The sequence below is a fragment of the Adiantum capillus-veneris genome, chromosome 18 (genome assembly GCF_014529385.1).
Source record: "Adiantum capillus-veneris isolate H3 chromosome 18, ASM1452938v2, whole genome shotgun sequence".
NCBI lineage: Eukaryota > Viridiplantae > Streptophyta > Polypodiopsida > Polypodiales > Pteridaceae > Adiantum > Adiantum capillus-veneris.
Genome location: NC_140948.1, coordinates 27,238,093 through 27,262,883, shown reverse-complemented (window position 1 = coordinate 27,262,883; position 24,791 = coordinate 27,238,093). Strand labels below are relative to the sequence as shown.

Genomic DNA, 24,791 nt, shown 5'->3' with positions numbered 1-24,791 from the left:
TAGGAATATTCAATGAGCTTTTACAAAAGTGTATTTGTGGATAGATTTTGCAAAGCTTCTATTCTTTATTTGGTGGAATAGCATTTTACTGAAATGGCTATGGGTTAATATCTTGTACTGCAGTGCTTGTGGGATCTGCAAGAACGAGAGCCGTCAAAGCTTGCAGAAGGATCTTCGGATTGGCTGGTGGAGTTTGCCAGCTTCAATCCAGCAAGTTCTGAGCAGTTTTGTATCAGTGGTTCTGGGAACGTATCTGTGTGGACCTTTGAGAAAAACTTTCATGTGGGTAGTGTCCACCGTTAAAAGTAATACGTCCATTTGGTTGTTTTTGCAAAGATAATCTATTGACAAGGAAACCAATTGGCATGAAATTGTAGAGGACAAGCTTCTTGTGCAGAGACCTATTTGCAAGGCCATATCAGCCACATTGTCACTCATGGTCAGAAGATGGACAGAGAGTTTACATAGGTTGCTTGAAGGGAGAGGTACTCATGTTCGATCTGGCATTTACTCCGGCTTTGGAAGCAGTAGAGGATGATAAGTCGGAGAGATCTTTTCGAGAGCTTGTTGAAGATGATTTGAGAGTCCTTATTTCTGGAAATCTAAGCTCACCAGAATCAAGTTGGGGAGATGGTTGGCAGGTTTTGAGGGTTTCCCAAACGATGGAGAGGGTTGCCTCGATTTGCACAGGAGAGTTACATGTGGTGATTGCTGAGGCAGGTGGCCGTGTGTGCTGGCTTTCACTACCCTCTGCAAAGAGCAAAGGAAATTCGAAAGAGGATAAATCAGATACAAAAGCTGATGGTGCTGATTTGGAAGGTTGTACAACAGGAAGCGATTTTTCGGTGGAAGGTGATATTGATAACAATGACGATGATGGTGCGACCGTGTCAAAGGGAAATTGCCAGAGCTCTGTTGATTTCAGAACAGTAGAGAATTCTGCAAAAGCTGCCTCCACTGTGGTTTACTCTGTAAATTTGGATGTTATGGAAGTGACTAACTTGATGTATGACACAGATCAAACACAGCTCGTCGTTGGGGCGGCAAGTGGTTGCATTGTGGTTATAAGAATCAACAAGGATCTGCTGGTTTCAACCCTCTCAGGACAATCTGGTACTGCTGTAACAGAAAATTTTGCTGCAATCCAGTGGCGAAGTGCTTATCATTATGGGCCAATTCATGGCTTTGCAACTCTTGCGTAAGCTTTTTTCCCAAAATATTTTATATGGCTATTTTCTGTAGGTCATGTATTTTGTCAAAAGGCCAAGGGGAAACTGTGCACAGTTGCACTCAAAAGGTTGGTGTAGAAAAGGTAACTCAGTTGCTTGTTTGGAACAGGGATGGAAAGTTTGTGCTCAGTTCGGGTCATGATGGGACTGTGAGGGTGTGGGAAGCTGACCGTGGAAAAGAACTTTCCCGGCATTGCTTCAAATCTGCTCAGCTATGCATAGACAGCCATGAAGGAACTGTAAGTATAAAAGGCAAAGAGCTTTTCCACCAATCAAAGAATTTTCAAGCTCTATTAGTTGAGGAAAAATCTTGTATTAATAAGACCTTTTTCCAATCATATATGACCCATAGCTTGAAGTGCGAGGGATTTTGCTTGTTATAAATACAGAGAAAACCTAATATACGACATCATTGACTTGAGTAAAATGTGTAACCTCTTGATGGGACCATCATATAGAGCTCCCTGCAAGAACCCTTTATTCCTCCTGTTCCTGAGAAAGTGAGGCTTTCTGCACATTTCAAATTGGTGGGCTTGTGGTTTTTGGGAGTCTCTTTCCACTCTCTAGGTCCTAGAAAGCTTAGTGGGTCTTTTGCTGCATAGCCCAATTCACATGAAAAAAGCTTTTAGCCTTGTTTGAATTATGGACCCATCTTCTTTGTTTCCTGTCATCATTGTAATTAGCCAATTCGTTTGTCGTGTTCTTTTTACAAGTAGTTATCACCCATTGAGTCTCCTTCTCCCTAGTTTTTTCTTGAACCTTCTTCATCCTGCCCTTGGCCAAGTCCATCAAACCTTTGTTGAACCTTTGTGTGTGGCCCTAGCTTCACGTCCATTCGCTTTGTTAGCTCTTTTGTGATATCCATCATTCCAGTAATACCCACTTTGAGTATCTGCCGCTCTTCCTGCACGGGACAATTCTCTAGACAGTCTGCTCTCTGATTCATCATGTCGTCATGTATGATTTTTTGAGTGTGACAACTTTCACAGTTCTAAATTCATGACCCCATCTATGAATACATATCCTTTCTTGTCTTGTCGACTGGTTTTGTACCTTGTCAACTGAATCTTTGTTTTGTGTGCAATGAGAAAAAAGTTGGGGGGGGGGGGGGGGGGGGGGGGGGGGGGGGGGGGGGGGGGGGGGGGGGGGGGGGGGGGGGGGGGGGTGTATGGAGAGGAATTGAGCCTCAAGACTCAATATCGTATTGAACTGTGAACTGGCTGGCAGTGATCTCAGCTCTGAAACAAGAGGATGTCAAGGCTCAGATGCCACAGTGCTGGGTATGGGTAAAATGCAGTGCAGATTGTGTGGACTAGACTCTATCAGACCAAAAACGGATATTTAAGATATGCTGGGTGATATTCAACTGAATAAGAGCACCCGTAGTGGTAATACTCATAGGTGCTACTGCTCCAAGTGCTCTCTAGGGATGGGGGTTTCCTCTGTGTAGTTCGAAGAAGCCGTGGTATATGATCTAGCAAATTGAGAGCGACAATACAATTCCACAAAGATGAGGAACCGTGTCAACTGGTGCACTACAAACATAACAAAGACAGGATGTCACATGGCGCCTTGCCAGAAAAGACCCAACTGGAAGAACTGCAAGCAAGCAGCCCCTAAGAAAAAGTCGACATTTTAAAGGCATCTTACGGGTTAATATCATCCTCAGTTGTTTTCTCCACCATGACAAAGGCTTATTCATTCTCCAAATTCTATTTTCATAATCATGAACCCATAGTCTAGGAAGGAGGAAAGTGTAAATTGAATGCACAGAGTTGGGGCAAACACAAAGGACCACGAGCAAGGGTGGCTTGATAAAGGCTCCGAATCCGCCAATCTTTGCCACTGTTCCAGAGGAGGAATAATAGGCTTAAGAAGAGCCAACAAATTCTGAATCTCTCCATTAGGATGATAATGATAGCCCATGGCAAATCCAGCACAAGCGTCTACAAAAGGTAGCACTTGACCTCTACCATCCAAGACACCTTTGATGAAGTAGACAATTGTTTTGGCAAAGAAATAAGCCTTCCTAGCCTCCTGGACAGCCAATGGAACAAACTTTGCTCCAAAGATTACTTTCCAAACCAAGAGAATTAGAACCATTATTTAATCGTGGAGTCCATCAAAGAAACTGTAGAAGCTGTTTACGAGCCAAAAACAACTTTGTAGAGAGTGGACAACTAGCAATCTTGCCATCAAAATGATAACTCAGGGTTGTTTCTGAGATACAAACTCAAGCGCAAAGAGGTCTTTCGTGCCAATGCATGAAAGTGTATGTTATGCCACCATGCTCTCTCTCTCTCTCTCTCTCTCGCTCTCTCTCGCTGTAATGGCCACTCCACTTCTAGTTCTTTTCTAGTTCTTTTGTACCCAGACATGGTATTAGATTCACTATTTTGTAACTGATTGGTCTCATAGGTCATTTTGGCCTTTTGAAGACGTTAATATAACATTTCATTTCATTTCATTTCTCTCTCTCTCTCTCTCTCTCTCTCTCTCTCTCTCTCTCTCTCTCTCTCGCTGTAATGGCGGCTCCCTGCAGCACCGACCTCCTCCCTACTGCCTGCACGCCCTGCTGCCCTCGTGCGCCCTGCTGATGCCTGCACACTCTGCTGCCCTCGCGCGCTCTGCTGCTGCCTGCTGCTGCCTGCGCGCTGTTACACGCAGCCCCTCAGCACTGCTCTGCCGCCTCGCACCCCCTGCCCTTCCGCACCCGCACCCCTTGCCTCGCGCGCTGCCCCGCGCTCCCCCTCTCTATCGCGATAGGCCCCCCGCCCCCCCTCTCTCTATCGTGCTGCCCCACTCGTCTAAAACCTTTACCTTTTTTACATTTTTTTACATCTTAACTCTATCGCCCCCTTTTTAACTCTTATCGCCTGAACCCTTTACTCTTGCATTTTCGGCATTATAACTCTATCGCCTATCTCTCTCTCTCTCTCTCTCTCTCTCGCTGTAATGGCGGCTCCCTGCAGCACCGACCTCCTCCCTACTGCCTGCACGCCCTGCTGCCCTCGTGCGCCCTGCTGATGCCTGCACACTCTGCTGCCCTCGCGCGCTCTGCTGCTGCCTGCTGCTGCCTGCGCGCTGTTACACGCAGCCCCTCAGCACTGCTCTGCCGCCTCGCACCCCCTGCCCTTCCGCACCCGCACCCCTTGCCTCGCGCGCTGCCCCCCGCTCCCCCTCTCTATCGCGATAGGCCCCCCGCCCCCCTCTCTCTATCGTGCTGCCCCACTCGTCTAAAACCTTTACCTTTTTTACATTTTTTTACATCTTAACTCTATCGCCCCCTTTTTAACTCTTATCGCCTGAACCCTTTACTCTTGCATTTTCGGCATTATAACTCTATCCCCCCCCCCCCCCCCCCCCCCCCCCCCCCCCCCCCCCCCCCCCCCCCCTCTTTAGTGCTGCTTCTCTCTCTCTCTCTCTCTCTCTCTCTCTCTGCATTGGATACCAGCACACCATGGCCACATGAATGACACTGTGAACCTGCGAATTTCCAGAAGTGGCCTCTCTGTCAGGTCCTCACCTACACGCACCATGGGACCCAAACCAATACAGCAAACAATCCCCCCGAAACCGGACATCATGGAAGGGAATACGCCACCATGCTCATTACGAGACATATGGGGACTCATCTCCTCGATGCACACCACCATCATGAAGCAGAGTGATGAAATCAAAGACCTAGCTCTAAAAAACCAAGAATTGGAACACAAGCTCCAAATGCAAGACCTACGAGTCCGTCACCAAGAGGAGAAGATGCAGGAGCTCCAGGGTGCTCTTGATAAGCACACAACTACAATGCAAGACACGCTAGCCACTCACGATGAAAAGATTGCGCAAATGAATGTATCTGAAAATGTGGGCTCTTGGAAAGATGCACTGACAAACACACCAATGCCTCAGACTTCTTCAATGAACAGAGACATGTATGCTAATGAGGATGACAAAGAATACACCGAACAAGAGAAAAGAAAAATGAACATCGTGATATGGGGTATCCCCGAATCCGACAACGAGAAGGTCATCACCTTGAACACAGACATCACGGAAATGATCTCCACTAACTTCGGAATGCTCGCATGAACAAAAAAACAGCCCAAGCGGACACGAAAGGGGAAGCAAAAGAGGAAACAAAATGACAATGCGAGACCCATGGGTTCACGGAATTACACGTAACAAGTTGGAATTGCAGAGGCTTCCTGTGGCATAAAGGAGAAGGATTAACGGAAGTCCTACCACAAGCCGACATTCTCTTTTTATTGGAAACATGGGAACACGATGCATGCAGAATACCACACATTGAAGGATACGTCACACACTCCCTACGGATGCCATGTACAAAAATGAGGGGACAAGGAGTCGTCGTAGTGATATACCGAGAGGAACTCAGAAAAATGATCACAATTTGGAAGACAGATGCCTATAACCGGTACATATGGATCAAGTTTGACACAAAACCTAAACCTATGTTCATTGCCGGGTGCTACATCCCCCATAGAGAGTCACCATTCTATGGTGCCTTCAATGTAGAGAAGAATTACCCTTTCGAGGATCTGTATGCCGATATCCATGCCTATGCACAAGAAGGGATGATTATGCTTATTGGGGACATGAATGCTCGCATAGCACATGCGCAAATGCAAATGGTGGATCTCATGACACCTCCAATGCTTGAACATAATGAGATACTAGATCCCACATGGGAGAGATGTTCGAAAGATCTCATTACAAATCCGCAAGGTATTGCATTGCTCAGTATGATGACATCCCTACAACTAATCGCCGTCAATGGAACAAGTAAGTTTGAAAAATCAGAAGAATGCACATGCTACATAGCCAATAAAGGCATGAGTGTTATTGATTATGTATTGATTGCATATGAGGCATCCCATATTGTAAGTAATTTTACAATTGGGAAGAGGTCACCCAATTCGGACCACACCCCAATCCATGTAAGGCTACAAGTTCCCACTCAAAAAGCACAAAAACAGCTCCATGCCCGATCATGGACATACAAAATGCAAGTGGACAAGAAAAGAATGTCTGCAGAACATCTAGACAATGCACTTGCTCATGGACCCATACCATCACACATCGCACAAACATGGCCAATTTTCAAACAAGCTCTCTGTGACGCCGTGGAACAAACAATGGGAAAAACGCATCGGCGAGGAAATCATGTTAAAGGGCTACCGCATAACCCATGGTTTGATGAAGAGTGCAAGTATGTCAAAAAACAATTGCGGGCACTGTCAACGACGAACACGGAATGGGAAACTCTATCAAAAGACTACACAAATCTCAAGAGGCGGAAAAGAAGAAACTATGAGCTACGCACGGAGACACAAGCCATAGCCAACTTCAAGAAAAATCCCAAAAAAGAATGGCTGAAAATAAAAGGACGGAGACATGACATTATGGGGGACATAAGCTCAGATGACATGTACATGTATGTGGAACAACTATATGTGCATAACAATGCGGAAGAAATGCCACACATGCAAACCGATCTCCATGCCCAAGACCACTTTGATCCCGAAACGGTTAAAAAAGGCATACAAAAACTTGCAAATGGGAAAGCTCCGGACATACTACACTTGAACTCAGAAATGCTTAAATGGTCAGGTATGAGAGCCAGAGTGGATACATAGAATGCTAAACCAAGCCATTGTTCAAGGGCTACCCGAGGATTGGCAAAAGAACTGGATCAAAGCACTTTACAAAAAAGGGGATGTAAATCAGCCTACCAACTACCGTACCATTATGGTTGGATCTTGCATGGCAAAGCTTTTGGGAAGCATCTTAGAACAAAGCAGAAGCACATGGGCAGAGACAAATGGAAAACGAGCAAAAGAACAAGCAGGTTTTCGACCAAAACATAGCACCATTGATCACCTTGTTTCACTCAGGGTATTAATGGAAGAGAGTCGGCTAAAGGGAAAAACATTATACTGTTGCTTTGTAGATTTCACCAAAGCCTTTGACACGGTCCCGAGAATGGGTATATGGAAAAGGATGGAATGCATAAAAGTACCGATGCATCTCAGGAGTGCGGTAGCACGTCTCTATGACAGAGTCCTATGTCAACTAAAAACGCACGAAAGGCTGTCCAAAGCTTCTCGAGCAACATGGGGGTCAAACAAGGATGCCCTCTCTCCCCTACTCTTTTTGGATTGTGCATTGATCAAATAGAAAGCTTCCTCGCTCAACTAGAAGGGGATGAACCAGCCATCGGGATGTTTACACTTCTCATGCTCATCTATGCAGACGATGTGGCTCTTTTCGCCCATGACATTACAGCTCTACAGAAATTGGTCAATGCGTTACATGCTTTTTGTGAAAATGTGGGTCTATCAATCAATGTAGATAAAACAAAGTTCATGATTGTAAAGACTCGTAAGATGGATATCCACGCCCCCCTCATGTATCAAGGGAAACAAATTGAGAAAGTCGACAGTTTCAAGTACTTGGGGATTGACATCCCGTGCAACTATGCTTGGGGACAATGCGCACATAATAGAATTGACATCGGCCATGCCAAGTACTATCAATTTGAAAACATGTGCACACAAAGGAGCATAAAAAGATGGGAGATAAAAGCGACCATTTTTGAGACATGCGTAGTGCAAGCCATCCTCTACGGAGTGGAAATATGGGGAGCAAGCATTTCAGCCCACACATAGAATGAAATTGAAAAAATTCAGAAAAAATTTCTATGTCGACACATGGGGGTCAAAAAGACGACACCATACTCCGTGCTACTCTTGGAGACAGGCAAGAGACCACTAGAAATGAAAGCATTGCAAAAAATGTACACGTATATCATGAAGGTCAAAGCGATGCCTACTACTCGAATCCCCCGCATTGCATGGGAAACGGGATGTGCGCCGCAAAAGACAAAAAAAAGCAAATTTCTGTCATCGAGCCTCATACAGGACATTAAGAAATGGTTCGCTAAATGGAATGTAGAGGCATATGTGGACATGCTTATTGAGGAGGGCAAGGAGGGAGAACACATGCTGAATTTTGAAATTGCATTACTAAATAGCCTCCTCACCAAGTGGAAGACAACGCAACACCGCTCGAAATTTGAATACTATTGCAAGCATGTCAACACAAAGTATTGGGAAGGCTATAGCACAAACCCAATGGAAGCTCAGGCCCACATACGAACACCCATGCCCCACATGGCACGAAGAGCCATCTCTTTGATGTGCACAAGGTCACATATGCTCAAAATAGAAACTGAGGGCTGGCTGAAAATTGATGCTTCTAAACGGATATGCACATCATGTACAATGCAAGCTCCCGAAGATGAAGCACATGTGACATTGGAATGCCCAGAATACGCTCACATCCGGGCTAACTTTCAACCACTTCTAAGCGGTTGCTCTACCTTTGCGGACCTATTATCCAAGACATAGTCTCCCTCGTGAGGGGAGACTATGTATCACTTTGAGGTCCTATGGGTCATTTCTGCCCCCCCGCGGACGTTAATACCAAATCAAATCAAATCAAATCTGTCTCACACGCACACGCGCGCGCACACACACACACTTTTTTTTTGTTTGTAAATCTATTTTGATTAATTACAAGTGCGAAACCTCAATGCTAGGAAAACCCACCAAAAAGATAAGATACAAAGGGAGGAACACAACGTTTTGTGATGTGAAAGCACTAAAAGCAAACATAGAAGAGTTGCAAGATTTCCGTGGATGTCCCAAATATCAAAGGGTAAATGTAACGATTGCCTCAATGAAGTCTTGAACAAGGGAAAAGGATCCGCCTCATGCCGATGAAACATGCAAAAATTGCATTGGCGCCACAAAGATCATAGCGACCAAGTTGACCCATGTGAAAAAGATGGCAAATCGTTGAAGGGAAGTCGAAAGAATGCCAAAAATTCAGAATTGTGTTTGGAAAATTGCTGAGGGAAATCGAAGGTGCATACAAGCAGAATCGCGGTCAAGGAAAGCCCTGGTGAAGCGACAATCCCAGAGCAGACGTCCGACAAGCTCATTACGAGCGGAGCAACTGACAAAACGAGAGGAGCTGATGTGACATGCCGCAAGGAGAGTTCCAACCAGAAGAACTCCCAACAAACAGCGGTAAAGAAATATACGCTCCTTAAGAGGCAAGTGGAACTTCCAGATTGTAGTAAGAGCCTTTCTCCACCATTGATCAAATTTGTGTAGAGACCTAAGCGTATTACAATGATTAGCTAGCCAAGAGTCTTGCATAAGAGAAGCATAGATATTGTGGTGGAAATCGCATGAAAAGGATGCCCTTTTTTGATGATGTGCCAATCAAAGGATGTGATGTAAGTGATATAGATGTGGCTTTGGACTTAAGGGGGTGCCGCAATTATGTGGCAAATCATATCAATGATTGTTATGAGATCTTGTAAAGGTTGGAAGAAGTGAACCTTACCTTGTCTGGACAAAAGTCAGTGTTTGATGTGAATGAAAATCTTATTGTAGGACATATGTGTGGACCATATGGTAGAAAGACCTTGTCCAACAAAGATTGTTGTAATTCAAAGAATGAAAGACACATGTATAAATGTGACTGAGGTTCAAAGGTTCTTGGGTGCATGTGTGTTTTATATTAAAGATTCCACATTATGCGCATGTGGTAGAACCTAACTCTTGAGAAAGAACTAGAAATTTCAATGGGATGAAATGCATACACATGTCATGAGGAAATTAAAGAAATTATTGCTTACATTTCTAGCTTTGAGAAAAGTAAACTCTGAATGTGGAAGACATGTGATTGTGACAGTGGATACTAGCCCCATAGGAATTGGATGGGCAATTGGGCAAGATGACGACGATGGCAAGCGATATGTGGTGAGATTTGGAGCAAAATTCCTAAGTGCTTGTCAACGCAATCATCCACAAGTAAAAAGGGAATTATGGGAAGCAGTCACAACACTGAAATGTGATAAAGAGTATTTGGTAGGAGCAAATGTAATAGTAGAGATCGATTGTCTACCCCTTCTTGAAATGATCACAAGCTGCTCAACTCTAGACATTGCTATGTTGAGATGGATTGCCTACATAAAGTCCTTGAATCGAGAGTTTGAGCATATTGCGAGTAAAGATAATTTAGTTGTAGATATGCTTCAAGAAAGGTATGAAAATAGTATCTCTCATGCTAAGAGTGATCATGTTTGCCTGTCAAATTTACAGAGGACATATATCAAGGTTATTGGTTGCGCATTGGACGTTATCTGAGCACTTGAAACATTATCCGAGCACTTTGACAAGGCAAGAAGGGTAAAGTGATCAAGAGTTAAAGGAATATGTAGAAAAGCCTATGGATACTTTTTGAAAGATGGGTACTTGTGGAAGCATCCAAAACATAGAAATGGGATGCCGTTGAGAGTTGTGAATGATGAGGACACTCAAAAGGATCTTATTAAAAAGTTTCATGAGAGTCTTTATGCTGGACACAAAGGTGTATGGGCCACCTTTGCTAAAATGCAAAAGAGGTATTGGTGGAAAGGTATGTATAAAAATATATCTCACATTGTGGAGTCTAGTGAAACCTGTCAAATGTATTTAAATGTGCGTCATCGTGATGGATTGCACCCTACTTATCCATTGGCCATGCACTATAAATGGGTAGTAGATCTGGTTACAATGCCATTAGGCCTATGGCAAATGAGATACATAGTGCTTGCACGAGAAGACTTTACCAACGAGGTTGAAGGTCGTGCTCTTAAGAAGAAAAAGCACGGAAGGGATATCTAAGTTCCTCCGGGAAGATGTGATTAGCCGTTATGGATGTGTTGGGAAAGTAACAGCAGACAGGGGTGAGTTGGATGGCGACAAAGCCAGGGAATTTTTCTCTAGGTTGGGCATTAAACTTGCTTGCACTACTGCATACAATCCTGACGGAAATGGAAAATCAAAGCATGGGCATCCTCGTATTATTAAAGCTTTGGCTAGGGCCTGCAAAGGTGAATTGGGAGAGTGGCCTAGGTTGTTGCCTTACGCTTTATGGGTTGATCGTATAACTCATAGCTCAGTTACTGGTTATATGCCTTATGAGTTGATGTATGGTTAGAAACCTGTAAAGCCAATTGAGGATGTAATTGTCACATGGAATGAGTAGGGAAGACCTTCTAATTAGAAAGAAGGCCTCAAGATATTGAGATTGCAATAGCACGATTGAAAGATGCAAGGTTAAAGAATAAAAACAGGTTTGACAAAAGACATAGGCTTAGACCTAGAGCTATTGAGGAAGGTGATTGGGTGTTGGTGTATGACAGTAGTCTTGACAACCAACTTTCAACAATAAGAAAGCTTTCAAAAAGATGGTTTGGTCCTTATGTGGTTAATCATGTACATGGGAATGAAACTTATAGCTTTCAAAAAGATGGTTTGGTCTTTACGTGGTTAATCATGTACATGGAATGCAACTTACACTTTGCATGAGTTGGATGGGATAGAAATGAAGATTCCCATTGCAGGAAAAAGGATCAAGGTGTTCAAAAGGAGAGCTGAATGAGATCCCCTTGACTCGCAAGAAAGTCAAAATGAGGATCATGATGAGACTGCTATGGATGGGGATGAAGAAAGAGAGGATGATGGGCTAGACTTCATTGGAGATGAAAATGAAATTGACATGTATGTTGACTTAAATGTACACTAAACTTGCAAAAAGATGTTTGACACATACTAGAGGATGTGCAAGTTTAGAGGGGGTGGATGTCGTACCATGGCACGTGCATACTGTGAAACTAAAATATCTACCTCACTCTTAATGCTTTTGTTACGTGGGACCAAGTGCTATAATGTACATAGTGTGATATATGTGAAAACGGATGTCCCAGTTGCAGTTGTGTACATACCTTACCGGCAGGCGAGGCCTTGGACGTGGCACTGTTGCGTGTTTTATCACATTAAAACATGTCTAATTTGTTGGTAGACTTCAAAATCAATTCATTTTTGCCAAGATTCCTTGGCATCTTAGAGGTTTATAGGTAAGGGCTCGCCATAATAAAACCAACTCGTAACGCACAAATTCAAGTTCATATAATGACAATTGCAAGACATAAAGAGGCATCGAGAGAAAATGAGGAGCAACCATATTAAAGTCAGGAACAGAATCGTCCGATTACATTGTTGAGTCTTATCACAAGTGCATTCAGTTTATTCAGTTGCACTTTTAAAGATGAAACCTCCTTGCGTAATGACAAAATTTGCTCCTCTAGCTGAGCTACCTCGATATCCACTACATTTATTTGACAATCTTGAACTACATTTTTTATTGACTCTACAGAATCTTTTATGGACTTAAGGGTGCCATTATCATGGCCATGGACCTCAGTCCAAATTTGCAGCAGGATTTCCTGTAATCTTTCGACCAGGCCTTCCTCCACTCCCTCCAATGTGTCCTGCGTGTCAGTGGCCTCCACAACATTCGAATGACCCCCCTCCTCCATTACGATCTGCAATATAAACAAGAAAGAACCCGACAAGTTAGACTCCAATGAAAAAAATCTGAGGTTCAAGAAAAAGCAATAGTCATGAATTGAAAACCTTCAAGATGCAACAAGCATTGCCTTTGTACGATGCACAAGTGGCATGAAGTCATCGCCTATCTGTGGACCGTCGTCGTCATCCTCACTGTCATCAATGATGATAACATTGGCTTTTGGAGCGTCGACGTCGGTCGCTTGAAACGCGGTCATATCGGTAAGCTCCTTGCTATTCACAGACAGTGACAAGTACCTAAAGCAATGAATGCATGGGAAACACATCAAAATAATATGATGCTAACCTTTCTATAGCATCCCATCAAGACCTAAACCAATTGATTCTTGGTTGTGCATTGGCGTACAAGTCATCAGCCACAAGAATACTCACTACGTCCTGTTAAGTCACGGTCGAAGGAAAAGCCATGCAGCACCACATTGCTCTGATTTTCTTCAGGTACATTCCTCGGCCTTGGTATGGAATGATCCATGACGATGAAGGGTAGTATTTTCCGGTCCGCACCATGATGTGCAAGGTGGACAGGAAGTCGTTCCCTAGAGGGTGGCGCATTTTGAACTTCCAATACATTGCGGCACGGTCAAAAATATTGTTCGGTGTTAGACAAACCCTGTTCTTGAGGTCGTCTACACCGTAGAGGTACAACTCTACACCCTTGTTGATGTTGTTAGCAGTGACAATGTGAGTCAGCTTCTGAAAGTGCGCCTCCCCTTCGTCCTTCATGCAGTATCCTACCATCCCATGGATGGTATGCATATTCTTTAGCTTAAGAGCTCTGCACAGGATGTTCGCACTTGGAGGCCCTTCCTTGTCCCAATCCAAGTATGACTTCAACTTTTTGTTGATGGCAATAAGAGACGACGACAGCATACGAACCACCATCTGAAAATGCAGATGGAACACGGTGCCTCCTCTTTCCACAGAACACATCCCTGTTAATGTTTCCTTATGCAGAATTTGTCCACACGTGGAAGGAGCCGTGTATCTATGTCCTCCCCTCGCACGGAGATTGTGACACTCGCCCCCATTAACTTTTTCGGCCTCTTTGACTCCTTTGCGGACCTCTCCTCTGCGGTCATTTGGGGACGCCCCCTCTTCTTAAAGGAGGGGACTTCTTTGCTCGCACTATTGGCCGCGCCTCTGGCACTATTCTTCAACAAGGCCATTGACACAAAGCAGTGGGAACTCGATTGCGTATGCGTGCTCTCTCTAAGAAAAGCATACACATTTTAAAAAAACATTAGTGCTGCAAAGCTGACCTCTCTCTCTCTCTCTCTCTCTCTCTCTCTCTCTCTCTCGTCGCAATCAATCAGACTAGGGAAGATTGAGAGCAGGGATGCACACACTCGACTGTAGGCAATCGGATTGCAGGGACATTGTGTGTGTGTGTGTGTGTCTTGAGTCGCAATCAATCTCCAGCGCAGGCTAATGCAAAGCTGGCCTCTCTCTCTCTCTCTCTCTCTCTCTCTCTCTCTCTCTCTCTCTCTCTCTCTCTCTCTCTCTAGTTGCAATCAAGAGCAGGAGCGCCATTTCCTGGCTCGCAAGAAGATGCTTTATGATATGCGCCATTGCCTAGCCCGCGAGAAGAAGCTTTACGATATGCTGCAGGTAGTCCGATTGCAGGGGGGCAGATGGGAGGAGGCAGCTCAGGGTGTCTGATTGCAGGGGGGCAGATGGAAGGGGGCAGCGCAGCTGGGGAAAGGGAAGGGCCGCACCATCTCTCTCTGTGTGTGCATGAGAGAGAGAGAGAGAGAGAGAGAGAGAGAGAGAGAGAGAGAGAGAGAGAGAGAGAGAGAGAGAGAGAGAGAGAGAGCGATGTCACCTGCCTTCCTGGAACTCGCCCTGCAGACACTGCGAGCCTCCATTATGTAGTGCACTCGAGATTCCCTGCAGTGGAGCTGCCAATCTCATGCAACGCTACCAAATCCCATGCAGTCAATTAGTTTTGATGGACTCCGCCAAGGCATTTGCCCAGATTCTTGCATTCCCACTGATTTATCAAAAATTGTAGGGACATACTTGCTTTAAAAATGTATAAATGTCAAGCGTTTCGAGTGGCATATGCTCATTTTGCCTAGAAAGTTCAATGCAGAAGATCTCAGCTAAAAATAGCAGGTTTTGTGTGTGGTGGTAAAGGATGTGTCCAAAGTGCTTGCCAAGTGGAAAAATGAGGTTTAACATGAAATTTGAGTCCCAACGGGATTTTTTCCAGCTCGTTTGGGCTTTTTACGGACGAAAAGGGGCATTTTTGAGCTAAAAATGGCTATAAAATGGTCAAAAATAGCCTTAAATTAGTAGACAATAGCTCAAAATGCCACATCAATGACGGTGCTGTCCTTGCTCAAGCTGAGGGTGAGTTTATATAGCCAAGAATGAGCTCTTTTGGACATCTAACAAAGGGATACGTCAGCTCCAAATCATGGTGTGCTAGTGCAGTCCCGTGTTGTTTCCACTGCACGTTAGAGATTGTGAGGCCACCAATTAGGGTTTTCCCACTTAAATAATCACTTGGACTTCTCTAATGAAGTTCTGAAGCTTCCGTGGAATGGCCACGACAAAGAATTGAAGCGTTAATTTAGGGGTTTTATGAAGGCGAAAGAGAAATGCATTTGTTAATTGGGAGCGAGGCTACACCAAATCTTCACACACACCACAGTTTTGAGTTGATTTTGGTTCTTTTTCAAAGTAAACCTTTCATGGCTGGAGTTTTGTTCATTTATGGTGTGTCTTTTGCTTCAAATCTTTTGTGACTCGCTTGATTTGATGCGAATTCTCGCAGTCAAAAGGCCCAACGCTAGCCGCACTTCGCACTTCTTAACAACGGGCAGAGTTGATCATATCCCTAGAGCAAAGAGGATCTGCCAATTATGCAGTGAGGAGGTGGAGAGTGAGAAGCAGGTGTAGAGTATATGAGGATATCACATGCAGATATGAGACTTTATTCATCGGCTAGCCTACCTTACGTAGATCATGGAGTACAAAGATCAGCACCAGTTTGGCGGGTTCATATTGGAGATGCGTAGACACAGAGAGGCATTGATGGAGTCTGCAACAGTCCCAGACGGTGGGAGACAGTCACAACTTATAGGCTTTTTCTAGAGGATCACAGATCCACCACCATTCATCACAGAGAGGGACCACCATAATCCAAGCCACGACGATCAACACAGCTAGGAGATGACCGCGAGCTTCAGGATACAGAGCCTCTAGACTCCATTGTAGACAGATCCAAGAGATCTAGTCTTGGCACTACCAGGCTGGCGGAGAGACGCGCCAAGTGTTGGTAGACCTAGTAGCATTCATTCGGGTTGCCTTCACCCCTGAGCCACCCATGTACCAAAAACTACCAGCTTAGCACAAGATGGAGCTAGATAGTCTGATGCATCTTCATGATTGCACTACTTTGAGCATAGTACCCCTAGAGATAGCGCTCCATCTCTAGGGGTACTAAAAAACACAACTACTTTGTGTTTTATACATCCATGTACAGCTGATTTGTCTCATAGTTCGACTTCGGTCTTTGATAGATGTAAAAGAATCTTTCTCTGTTTTCAAGGTCACCATACAACCAAACACACATACACACCCCATATGAAGCCATGGCTATGGAAGGAACACGTTACCATCATGCACTCAAAAAGGCTTGCGCATGGATAGCACTCTTGTCAGATGTCTTTCTTAGCACCTGGCTTAGAAAAAATCATTGTTTATAAAGAGAAACTTTTGCACTGTTCTAGAGAGAGAATCAACAAAGAGATTCTGTAGTAGAAAGAGAAATTCAGAAATTTAGGTTTGGAGAAAGAAAGTAAGCACTCTCTAGAGAGAGGAGAGAATCTAGAGAGAGTCAGTGCATGGCAGAAAGGATTCTAGCTTTGACATAGAGATTGGAATTTGGCATGGACCACCTTTCTAGAGAGAGAGAGAGAGAGAGAGAGAGAGAGAGAGAGAGAGAGAGAGAGAGAGAGAGAGAGAGAGAGAGAGAGAGAGAGAGAGAGAGAGAGAGAGAGAGAGAGAGTTTGTGGCTGGCCAAATGAACGCCATGATCAGTTGCCTCTATGACCTCCACGTAAAAACCCTAATCCTAAAACCCGTCATAGGAGGAGCAATTTATATGAACGTTGCCATATCTTATATTGTTCCATAATCCATTAGGGTCGAAGTTTGCACCAATAGGAGATATACAGAGGATGGCTCTAGAGAGGAGGATAGGGAGGAGGGATATGCACCCTCATTGCCTAGCTGAGGAGATTATGAAGTACTTCAGCCTTGGTGCGGTCTTCCTCATGGGAGATGTCAACAGGTGGATATAGAGTTGATAGTGTGAGACTTATGTCTTTGAGGAGTTTCAGAGTCTACACCCATCCAATGAGAATGGAGTGGAGAGGATTTTAGCAGATTTTAAGACACCCATCGCGTATGGACGCCACCTACTTCGGCTAGGGTCACAACATTGCCTTGTTATTTGTAATGGGATGGCTTAGGAGGGCCACTAAGGAGGATTGATTTGTGTCACAAGACGGGCACCACATACCAATAGAAAAGAACAGACTGAACATAATTTTAGCACTTCAATAACAATTGAATTGAGAGAGAGAGAGAGACGACACGCGACACGCGACACGCGACACGGAGTGGCGGAATTACACCCAGAAAGTTTTCGTCCCAAACCTTGGCGTCCCTTTCAGTATTTCTTTATACTGCATCAACACAGTACAAGCCGGTCCTCCAGACTTTGCACCTTTTCCAGGAAGCATGCCAGAGAATGAGCCCTTAGCACATATTTAAAGGCCCTTGGCCTATGAAAAGCAGTTTACATGAAAAGCCTTCGAACTCAAAAGCTTCTAGTCCAAAAGCAATGCCAAAAAGCTGCCGACATAAATCATGGAATTCCGTACAACTGCCACGTCAACACTATCAGTGCGTTTTGTGGAAATTTGCCACGTCAGCAATGTCAATGGAAAGTTTGAAAAACTGCCACATCATCAATTGCCATGCAAATCCTTCTTTGTGTGTTTGTGGGTCCTGCTTTATTTTAATCCTTTATGTCACTTGAGGCTCCATCAAACGGGGTCACCAAACAAGTTCTCAAACAAAATTCAAACTTAAAAAGCAATCTCGACATCGGTCGAGCTCGAAAAGTCGATTGACTTTCCATCTTGAAACCTGCACCAAAAATTAGGATAGGGTCTTTCCATAAGGTTGTAGCCTACCACAACATGGTCCATCAGCTCTTGGATAGGTGGTGTTCCTATGGTGGCGATGATAGTTCCAAGCCATAGCAATCACAACAGACCTCTAAGGTCATCAGCTCGTGAAGAGATATCTACTGAGAGATGTCGAGAAATTTCAAGTTATAATCTGCTAGGGTTTCCATGGCAAGCATTTCAGGACACCCCACTCTGCCAGAAGTTGCACTCCGTAGGAAGATGTTAGAAACCATACAACTTCGGGCAAAAATTTTCTTAAAAGCTTGCCAAGTCCTTGGAGTGTGCGGCTTGGTAGCTATAGACATCAACATCTGCATGGCACTGCTTTTGAGAAAAATAGTGACTCGACACAAATCTTGGATCCTTCTCTTGCAAGTGATCTTTATGGCTTATGCCGAGTAAGACATGAGTGGTGAAGACGGGAGCGCGCCCAATGCGCGATGAAGTGAGGGTGGGAGTGGCTAATATGTCTGGGGTCGGGACCCGAAGATACTTCAAATAAAATTCCAGTAGACTTTTGGAAGCGCTGGTTTGCTCTGTTTGCTCTTTGGTAGGACCGGTATGCTTTCAGAAAAGCACGCATCTGATGCTCTGATACCACTGTCACAAGACAGGCACCACGTGCCAATAGAAAAGAACAGATTGAACAGACTTTTAGCACTTCAATAACAGCTGAACTGAGAGAGAGAGATGACACGACACACGGAGTGGCGGAATTCCACCCCAGAGAGTATTGGCCCAAACCTTGGCGCCCCTTCCGGTATTTCTTATATTGCATCAACACAATACAAGCCAGTACTCCAAACTCTGCACCTTCTCTAGGAAGCATGCCAGAGAATAAGCCCTTTGCACATATTTAAATTCCCTTGGCCTATGAAAAGTAGTTTACATGAAAAGCCTTCAAACTCAAAAGCTTTTGGTCCAAAAGCAATGCCAAAAAGCTGCCAAGTAAATCACGGAATTCCGTACAACTACCACGTTAGCACTATTAGCACGTTTTGCGGAAATTTGCCACGTCAGCACTGTTAGCGGAAAATCCAAAAACTACCACGTCATCAGTTGCTACGCAAATTCTTTTTGTGTGTGTGTGTGGGTCCTGCTTTATTTTAATCCTTTATGTCACTTGGGGCCCCATCGGACGGGGTCCCCATAATTTGGTAGGATTTCTTCTTCTGTTACTTGTTCTTCTTAGGGTTTAGGCCTCTCGGCCAGGATTTGCAAGTTGGCTCCATTCTTCAAGGCTTTGACACGTCAACAACAATTTGCATCCCGCCATGGGCCTAAGGGTGGCAACATAGTGGACTCCCCATTTGCGCAACCACACTTACCTTGCTTAGCCTTTGAAGTTTGATAGCACACCACCTTTTCACACACGTCTACAAGGACTGCATGGCGGCTATGTAACAAACTTGGACACCCCAAGTCAAGATTCTACTGCGACACAATAGAGATTCACTTCAAAACAGTTCACAAAGACGACATGGCCCGGCGTAGTTCCGTGCCCAGAGGTATTGGCCCCAAAGATTGGCGCCCTTTTGGTATTTCTTTTTATATTAATCTGTGTTCAAAGTACAAGAGAGTCGGCAGGTGCTCACTCTCAGACTCTACGTCCAGATGCACTGAGTAATGAGGCCCAACCCACTTATTTATTGGTACAAGGGATGCCCAAAAGCAGAGCCTCAAAATCTTTTTACTCCAATAGCAAAGTTCCCAAAAGCTGTAGTGCTAAAAATAGCCAGTGTAATTTGCGGAATTCCGTATTGTCAGGCCACGTCAGCAGTCAACACTTTTTGTGGCAATCCGTACTGTTGTCAATGTAAATCACGGCTGTCCGTACAGCAACCACGTCAACAAAATCTTACGCTTTATTTTTTAAGCTTAGGCCCCTTGACAATTGTCCATAAGTTGGAACAACTTTATAATAATGCCCTGTCATCAGTTTGTGACAGGCTCCACAGATTTTAGAGGTATGTAGAGTGAGCACCTCATCTTTGCCTCAGGCGCCCAATCGATCACTTGTAGAGGGAATACCAGCTGAGTGGACTATGCACTCCATTGTGCCCATTGGCAATTCCGGGTGTCTCGAGATTTAAAGACTTTTGTTCATTTGTAGAAAACATCTTCTCATACTCTTGTAGCAATGTTGGTGCTGAAAATCCCTTGGGGCCAAAGCTCTACTCATATGTGGAGAGCGAGGGCCTATGACGAGCACAGGTACAGGCTGTTGGCTTTAGATAAGCCTTCTCTACTATTGACCATACCATCACTTGCATTGCTTGATTGACCAGGCAAAGCTATGGAAGGGGAGACCACATTTTTGCTTTATCGACTTCTACAAAGCTTTTGACACAGTTTCATGGGACAAGTCTTCTAGCCCCTCCAGACACTTAGTGTGCCTTCAGAGATGATTTGGGGCATTTACTCTCTATACAAGCAGGTGACTGACCGAGTACAGTGTCTAGGTAGCACCTCAGAGCACATTGCTATTGCTGTTAGTGTGAAGCAAGGGTGCCTACTCCTGGACATTGTCTGGCCTCTACATTGACGAGATAGCTGAGGATGTCCCCATTGGGGGGAGGGCGTGGAGCTAGCAGGTGCCCCTGTTCATATTGTGCTATGCGCACAAGAGGGATTACAACACCATCTCTAGGATTTTGATGATTTCTGCATACAGAGAGGCTTCACAGTGAACCTTGAGTCACAAGAGGGATTACAACATCTCTAGGATTTTGATGATTTCTGCATATACAGAGGCTTCATAGTGAACCTTGGGAAAACCAAAGTTCTGATCTTGCATACCCCTTGACAAATTAGGAGTACAGATATATTTACACTAGTCGGAGGCCACATGGACGCTGAACTTTGTGTTGATGTATGCTCATGTGTGTGTGCGTGTGGTGTGTGTCGTGTTGGGGAGCATATGTTAGTACATAGTTCTACACCCACTATTGGGCACTGACGACGTTAGTGGGGATGTCGTGGTATTTAGTCAATACTATGCATGATGGAGTTGATGGTTATATTGTCTTGTGGGTGACTACCATGGGTCTATACCTTGCACTTTCCTTCAAGGGTGAATCTGGGCTTATCCTGGATTCATCTAGGTATATATATTTACACTAGTCGGAGGCCACATGGAGGTGGTAGACCCTTATGTGTACCTCTGGGTCACTTTCACAGCCATCACAGGCCGCATCTTTATGGTGAGTGCAGCCAAAGAAAGATTAGAGGGTATGCGTCGTGATACTAGCGTGTCGTTGTCACTAGTTACCCCCTGTGTGATGTTTAGAGTAGTTGTTTGGGCACGTGGACTCATGGCCTCTTGGTTGACGGAGATTGCCACATATTATTATGCTATCCCATGTCATTGGCAGCAAAGCCTCAGTCTTGCTGAATATTGCTAGAGCAGAGATGGCTACACCACCCATGCTAGTGGAGGCTCTTTTTTAGACAATAGGCTTCATTCAGAGGATGAGAGAGCTATCACAAGACAAACTCTCATATAAAGATATTGAGGCCTCCAGATAGCTAGCAGACGCCTGAGGGAGTAGATCTTGGCATGCACAGATAACACAGTGGTTTAGTACACAAGGTCTTGATATAGAGCAGCTCTTGCCGTTCCAGTATGACCTAGACTCACCAGCTTTTGGCCTCACACAGGAACTAGATCTTCAGATAGGATCTCTGGTAGCTATACATCAAAGAAACTTGGATCACACTCAAACAGCCTTTTCCATTGCAAACGCTGTACTATAGAGACAATTTCTTGACTATCTTTTGAGGATGGCTTCATCTTGAGGCCAGGATATATGGACACATACATGCCCCATAGTGCCCAGGTGGGTATAGGAAAGCTTAGAGTGTCATCCCACAGATTGGAGATCAAGGCAAGACAGGCTACTGGCATCCCCATAGATCAAGGACTTGGAGAGTATTTGTACATGGGGTGGAGGATGAGGAGCATTATGTATGCAGATGCTGAGATTATGAGAGCATACAGAGCCAATACTTAGATCTGCTCACAGGATAGACCTCAACTCAGAGAGATGATGGAGTTCAGAGACTAGAGACAGCTAGGCCGTTTGATACTTGAGATCCAGAGACATAGAGAGGTATTCCTCCAATCACCTACCACCTCTAGCAGAGGATGAGAGTCCCAGCTTACAGCTTTTTCCTAAAGAGCTACTCCAGCACCTCTCCTACCACTTGGAGTGACATTACAGCAGGCGGATACGACCCAGAGAACCAAGATATAGAGCTTAGAGAGTACATCATAGGGAGATCCGAGCACTGTTCTTCGTGGTCTCTTTATTCTCTACCTACCCATGCATGACATTCTCAACCCCAGTTTGGTACCGGAATCATGGAGCTAGCTAGCTACATGCATATCATGATAATACTCCTTGAGCATATGGTTTCATACCCCTAGATAGGAAAGCACCCCCCCTCCCCCCCCCAACACACACACACACACACACATCCATTTTCCCCCATTTACATCTACACAGCTTAGAGGTTTTCCTAGTAGTAGTTGTTGTTTGGCCGTCTGTAATGGAATTGGCCTATTAACTCGAGAGTAGCGGAAATTAATGAGAGTACTTTTGAGAAATTACTTTGTGAACATAGCGGGTGATCATAATTGAAGATAGCAACATAAACATAGCAATTAGTTGTCTCCAGCCACGTTAATCAATCTTACTTAGCGGGTAGAGGATTCCTTTTTACCCTATCACGTCTTTCCAAGATGGATGACTAATCCATTTGGTGCTTGGGAGACATGGCTGCCCCGCAAGCATGTCTGCTCTTTAGTCCATTTCATTTTCCGAAAGTAGAGTGACAAATTCTATTTGGTGTTTGAGAGACGTCGTCATCACAAACATGATTCTAAGCATGTATACTATTTATATTTGTGCACAATTAAAAAGAGAACTAGTCTTATAAGACAAAAACTTGGGTCATTTAAAAGAAATTTGTACATTTACTTACTCTAATGTAGCATTGTAAGCATTGACAAGGTTCATACTATCCTTAAGCTGTATTCCTTCCATTTATCTAGCATCTTCAAAAGGATAATTTTTGAACTTAATAAGATAACGTCGGATAATCTTACCATGTCGTAGTACTTTGTCTTCATGCCGAAGGATAGCTTCGGGTTGTAGCACCTCTTCTTGGTCTTCAACTTCGGGAGGGTCTTCAATAATTGGTTCACTCGGTGGCTCTCCTTTGTAGGGCTTACGTAGGCTGACATGAAAGGCATTGTGTATGAGCCAATGGTTGGGCAACTTGAGTTGGTAAGCCGTCTCATTGATGGACTTCAAGATTTGGAAAGGACCATAGTATCTTTTTGCTAGCTTAGCGTAATACTTTTGATGGCCCGTAGGATTTTTGCCCGTCGTTTGCTTTAATCGAGCCTTAGGAAACTTAAGTAAGACCCAATCATTTTCTTTGAACGTTAAGGCCCTTTTGTGCTTGTCAGCAACAACTTTTTGGCGTTGTTGAGAGATGGATATAGCCTCCTTAATCTTTTGATAAGATTCTTGTAGGTCATGGCTATACTCATTGGCAACAAAGATCTTCCCATGTACTTTGAGTAGCAAGGGACTTTTAGATCTTCCCTCAATGATCTCAAAAGGTGCTTTTCCCGTAGAAGTATGGACAGTATTATTGTAGGCATACTCTACAAGAGGTAAGTACTTTTCCCATTGTGAGCGTTGATCTACTTTTGTAACATAAGTCTTTAGTAGATCGAGTATCGTAAGATTTGCTATTTTACTTTGGCCATCCGTTTGTGGGTGATAAACCAAAGAGAAATTCAACTTTGTTCCTAGATTTTCAAAGAGACCTTTCCAAAAATTAGTGGTCATTCTAGGATCTCTATCTGACACGATGGATGTTGGTAATCCATGGTGTTTGAAAATCTGTGATATGAAGAGAGTTGCCATTTTGTGTGCCTTAATAGTATTTTTAATAGAAATAAAGTGTGCTTGCTTGCTAAATCTGTCGACTATTGTCCATATTCTCATATTCCCATGGATAGACGTGGGTAATCCAAAGATGAAATCCATTGATATACTCTCCCATGGTGAATTTGGAATAGGCAATGGCTGAAGTAATCCAGGTTGCTTCCCTCTATCATACTTGGTCTTTTGGCATACTACACATTTTGAAACATACTCTTGTATGTTCACCTTCATGATAGGCCAATAGAAGTACGTTTACTCTCCTCGAAGAGTAGGTTGAATGCCTCTATGCTCCGCATAGGGAGGAGCATAGGATTCATACATAACTTTCCCACGAAGGGAATGGGTAACACATAGCCTATTGCCGTGGAGAAGATAACCATCTTGCAAGGTGAATAGTTCCTCTTTCTTCCCTAAAGCAAGGGCTGACATTATGTCTCTAAAGTTAGGGTCAGTAGCATACTCATCTATCAAAGAAGATAGATCATTGTGAGTAGCTATAGACACCGCATTAACTTTTGGTCGTCGTCGTGAAAGTGCATTGGCCACTTGATTATGCTTACCAACAATGTGAGCAATATGGAAATTAAATTGCGAAAGAAAATTTGCCTACCTCATTTGTTTGTCGGAAAACTTGGTTTGCGTCATGGTGGTCGGTTCATAGAATAAATGGAGTCCCCAATAAGTAGTGCTTCCATGTGTCTAGGGCATGTAGAACAGCTAAAAGCTCTTTCTCATAAATGCCCAAGACATATTCATCCGTATTGAGCCTTTGGCTCTCATATGCTATGGCATGCCGTTCTTGAAGAAAAACTGCTCCAAGGCAATCACCACAAGCATCACATTGGACCTCAAATGGTTTTGAGAGATTGGGAAGCATGAGGATTG

General features: G+C 44.1%; 1 protein-coding gene and 1 pseudogene across 5 annotated transcripts in view; one reads left to right on the top strand and one right to left on the bottom strand.

Annotated features, from left to right (window-relative positions):
- The window catches only part of LOC147435387 (uncharacterized), a 216,382-nt gene that overhangs the window by 1,820 nt on the left and 189,771 nt on the right, over positions 1 to 24,791 (top strand). For all 5 annotated transcript variants that reach the window (XM_086488465.1, XM_086488462.1, XM_086488461.1 and 2 more), the window contains exons 6-8: positions 124 to 282; positions 378 to 1,198; positions 1,339 to 1,468. In XM_086488465.1, the coding sequence (XP_086344591.1) occupies positions 124 to 282; positions 378 to 1,198; positions 1,339 to 1,468 (1,110 nt within the window). The remainder of the gene's footprint in view (positions 1 to 123; positions 283 to 377; positions 1,199 to 1,338; positions 1,469 to 24,791) is intronic.
- Positions 12,337 to 13,618, bottom strand: LOC147435388 (uncharacterized; annotated as a pseudogene).